The sequence below is a fragment of the Quercus suber genome, unplaced genomic scaffold, assembly GCF_002906115.3.
Source record: "Quercus suber isolate HL8 unplaced genomic scaffold, Cork oak 2.0 scaffold_1217, whole genome shotgun sequence".
Lineage (NCBI taxonomy): Eukaryota > Viridiplantae > Streptophyta > Magnoliopsida > Fagales > Fagaceae > Quercus > Quercus suber.
This window is the reverse complement of record NW_027070612.1, coordinates 51,184-56,039: the sequence shown is the minus strand read 5'-3', so window position 1 is coordinate 56,039 and position 4,856 is coordinate 51,184. Positions and strand designations below refer to the sequence as shown.

The 4,856-nt window shown below is 36.0% G+C and overlaps 1 protein-coding gene across 1 annotated transcript; it reads right to left on the bottom strand.

Moving 5' to 3' along the window:
- Positions 1 to 3,680: 3,680 nt before the first annotated feature.
- On the bottom strand, positions 3,681 to 4,571 carry LOC136061455 (protein TIC 22-like, chloroplastic; the record flags this gene model as incomplete). Its single annotated transcript, XM_065769601.1, is given in 2 exon segments — positions 3,681 to 3,755; positions 3,882 to 4,571. Coding segments are annotated over 2 exon segments (606 nt in total), but the record flags the coding sequence as incomplete, so codon positions are not given.
- Between the last annotated feature and the right edge of the window lie 285 nt (positions 4,572 to 4,856).

Here is a 4,856-nt window from a genome sequence, read left to right as displayed (position 1 = left end):
TTCATCTTCAATTTCTTTCCCTTGGAAAGCCATATGGAGGGTAAAGGCTCCTCGTAGAGTTTCTTTTTTCGTAAGGACAGAAGCTCGGGGGAAATTCTTACTTGTGATAAGTGAAAACCTTATTAAGAGGAGTTATACAAGGGTGTTGGTTGCATGTGTCAATGCAATGAGGAAGCTGTGGACCACCTTTTGATACACTATAGTGTGGCTTTTGACTTATGGTGTTATATTTTTCAGATGTTTGGGATTCAGTGGGTATTAATTTTTCAGATATTTTTCGGAGGACTTTTGAGGATTTGGATAGGTCAAGTGTTCAGATGATTGCCTCCTTTAGTGGGACGCTTTTTGATTGGTCTCGGGCTTGGGGAATCACAACTAGTGATTCTCTCCCCTTTTTTCTTAGCTCTCTTTCTCTTTTGTAATCTTTCTGTTGTTTAGTTTTCTTTTTAGTTTTTTTGTTTTCTTCTTCTTGTATTTTCTAGGTTTGCTCTATGTTCTTCATGCATAGAGTAGCCTTTCGTACATATAACATTCTTACTTATCAAAAAAAAAAAAAAAAAAAAAAAAATGGAGAAGGTTCCAATAGCAGATTGGGGGATCTAATTGTTTGTCAGCTGTTTGGAAACCTGTACCCTTATGTGTTCTATGGACTATCTGGCTATAAAGAAATCGATGCACTTCTGAAGATGTGGAGTGCACATCAACTCAATTGCTAGCACCTTTCATTAGTTCTATATATGAGAGGTCTTTTGCTATGGGTCTTACAGATAGTAATTCTATTCAAAAATTCATAGAGTCAATTCATATGTAAATATTTTTCAATTGCAATTCTTTAGGCTACTTCATGTCTCTCTTCATGAAGTAGTCTCTTTTCAATAAAATTATTCTTCCCTTAAAAAAAAAAAAAGATTATTTCAACAAAGAAGGATTTTGGGATCTGATATCAAATTGTCGTATGACAACTTGCGCGCACGTAGTTGTGGTGGGTTTAGGTCTAACAAGATTTGTGGATTTTGGGTTTAGAACCCTTAAGAAGAAAGGTCACAGTTTAGAACAGAAGATATTTAATTTATGGTTGAAAAGGGAAGAAAAATAGAATTTTTTTAAAGAAAAAAAAAATAATTTGTGAATTCTGCTGGTGAACAGTGCTTGAACAATACAAAGGAAAAGAAGAAAAAAATAATCCTGAGGTCAACGTGCCTCAATACTCAAAACACTCAATAATTTTATTAATCAACTCCATCTCCTATTGAGCACAAATATATATATATATATATATATGAGATGGGTTCAAGTTACACTTGGTGTAACTCTACAAGAGTTACAACTTTTTTTAACCATAAATTATAAAAGATCTAATGGTGAGAAATAAACTACTTGACTATGTAATTAATGTTTTAAAATTTAATGGCCACCACATTAATTTATTCTTTACTTTCCAAAATTACTTCATATTCTCTCTCTTCTCACCCAAAAGTCCTTCCCTTCGATATCAAAAAAAAGTCCTTCCCTTTCTTTCTGTAAGCTCAACTCCACTGCCAGAGCTCCAATCTCTCCGCCTAATCTATTGACTACAAGGTTGCTTTTAACTTCCACATATATCTTCTCAGCAAAAGAAAAAAACTTGGACAAATGAGTTTCAAGAATTTCAAAGGTGCAATTGTTCAAGAGCTTTCAAACCTTTCAGAGCTTCTTTTATCTCTATCTACAAGAGAATCTTCATTTTGGAGAATTTCCCCTTAAAATCAAGAATTTATAAATTTTGTGTCTCAAATGTTCGAACACAAAAGAAGAATATTAGAAGGTGAAGCGCAAAACAACTAACTTGGACTCAGAAAATTTATAGTAAAGTTTTCTCACATCCATTGCCATGAACATGGATGATAGAACCAATTTTTTTTCCCTCTTCTTTTTTTCACAGGTTTCTTTTAGGAGTGGTTTGCTATTTTCTTCCATAGCCACAAACCATTTAGGACAATTTAACTAGCAAACGTGAGAACAAATCTTTTCCTTGCCATAAATCCAGATAGTTAGTAATTTTATGGCCCACGCAACCTACCAGGGCCAGGGACGGTGGAGAGAGAAGAGGTGAGTTTAGAGAGAGAAAAAAAAGGTAGGACTTTTGGGTGAGAATGTATAAAATTTTGGAAAGTAAAGAATAAATTAATATGGTGGGCATTAAATTTTGGAATATTAATTATATAATCAAGTGGTTTCTTTCTCACCGTCAAATCTTTTTACAATCTACGGTTAAAAAAATGTGACTCTTATGAAGTTACATAAGGTGTAACTTAAACCCATTTCTCTCTCTCTCTCTCTCTCTCTCTCTCTCTCTCTCTCTCTCTCTCTCTCTATATATATATATATATATATGAAGAATCTTCCTTGTCCTAGTGGAATTAAGACTCTTAAGGCCCATTTGGATGGAAGGGGGAGTAGATTAGAGTTGGATGAAAATAAGTTAATTTTGAGCCAAATCTACTCTATTATACTCCCCCTCCCTCTCCCTCAATCCAAACGGACCATTAATTTGACTAGTAAACTAAAAACCTAATAAAATATTAACTCAACTTTAGAACCAAAATACCCTTAATACGCAAAAATCACAAAGCATATAAATTTTTCCTTGAATACAAAATTGACCATAACAAATAAAATAAATTAAAAATTAAAAAACTGTTTTAACCCTTATGACTTATACCAAACCTTTAAAACCACACGACTTTTACTTCAACTGGACTTCACACGTGGACCCTATAAAATAAGAACAAGTTTAGTAGTTTTTCTATCATAAGTTGATTAAGGTCAAACCATGAGATTGTTGTGTTAAAGCACTGTCAATTTCATAGCATTATAGCAATATGGGTTCGTTCCTTCAATACTTCCTAAATGTTTCATGAATGATATTTCATTTAATAAATACAACTTTTACTTGTCCATGTTGCCCATGGTTCTACTAATTGACTCATACCTACCAAAACAAAATTACTAATATGGTTGAAACTTAAAACAAGACCAAACAGTTTTACAGATTTTGTTTTTACTTTGATTCAAACCTACTTTTGGATAGAACAGGCGTGAGCAACAGAGAACAGTATCAGGTGCAATGTCATATGACAGCTTCCCTTTGCTTGAATAGCATGAAAGCTGCATCTTCCACTAACAGCCCAAGCAAATTGAAGCATTTTTGCCAGCATTTTCTTAGAAAATTGTTTCCTAGGAATTTCAAGGGCAGCTAAGCTTCCACTGAGGGGAAGAAAGAAGTTTCTATTCTACCCATGGCATCTATAGGTGAAAGTCAGGGTTAGAATCAATGCAAGAAAAATACAAATGTTCAAGAATTTTAGATCTAAGGAAAACAAAACGATGGAAACTCCAACTTATGTAGTTTGAGGTGAGGGAATGTGTGGATTCCAGTTAGTTTAACGGGCAAAATATATTGTTGTCGAACAAGAGACATAATAAAGAGGAATTATCGACATCATAACTTCAAGAAGAAAAAAAAAATATACCATATTAAAGTACGAAACCCCAGACCACTATTATCTACATTAAAATAACATCTTTCTAGTTCTCACATGAGCACAAGTGGACTTGTAATTTATCAGAAAATAAAATTCAAAGCTCAAAACCGCAAGTATACTTATTTTATCATAACTATATGTGAATAAATTGCTCACCCTAAGCGCATTCTTGATTTGAGAAGACTCCGGAATCAGCCTGAAAGCCACCCCATCAAGCTTCAACTGAACAACCTATAAAAAAAATAAAAAAGAGAACTCATTGAGACTCCACCAAATATTTTATCCACTTGGGTTCGTACACAAAATAAGTGTAGAGGCACACAAAAAAAAAATGCGGTTGTTATTGGTAGTTAAAACCTTATTGAGAGCAACAGCAACCACTTTGGAGCCAGTTTGCATATTGGGATCCAAGCTCTTAATCTGCTCAAGAAGCGCCTCAGCGTCCTCTTTCTTGAAACAAAACAGCCCCAGAGATTTCTTGGCCTTGGTCGAGACACCCGAAACCAACACGAATTCTTCATAGGCATTGCTCAGCGCGTACACAGGCACGCCCGCCAGCCGCTCTTCAATGGCCTCAGTCGACAGGCCGCCGACACTACCAGATTGGCGAACAGCCGTGAACTGGGAATTGTTGGGTTTGGCAATTCGAGCCCAAACGGGGTTTTTGTTGGAAGAAGAAGGGTCCAGAGCGTGCATTGCGTGGTTTTGGAGGTTGGAGAGAGCGGATTGGAAGTGGGTTTTGAGAGAAGAGGGGTTTGGGAGGTGTTGGAGGAGATTGGAGCAATGGTTTTGGAGGTTGCAGAAGGCTTCTTGGAGCTGGGCATTAAGTTGAGGGGGTTGTTTGAGTGATGGGAAATTTTTTGGTGTGTTGGAGTTGTGGGATTTCATTTTCTCGGAAACGAAAGAGCTCAATTGGAGTGATGATGATGATGATGAAGGAGGGAAGGGGTTTTCAATTTCAAGTGAGGGACGGCAGGGTTTTCGGCTTGGGTAAAAAAGGATAATTTACCATTTTAGTCTACCTTTACACTCTTACGTGAATTTGGTCCCTACCTAACCTTTTTACTTTTTAATACTGTGTCAAATAATCTCTACCTTTAAGAAAATGGTAACTTGAACCCAAAAAAGATACCTTATTAACTTTTTTTCTCTCCCTACGTGGAGCGCTCTCTCTCTTGTCTACACGAGTTCCTTCCTCCCTTGGCCTTGAGCAAAGGGTATTGTTTTTGTTTTTCTACAATAACCATGGCTGACAAGATTGCTGATAGTATGGATAGAATGAAACTGACGTCTGAAGAAGAAGAAATCATGACGAGATTGCTGATAGTATGA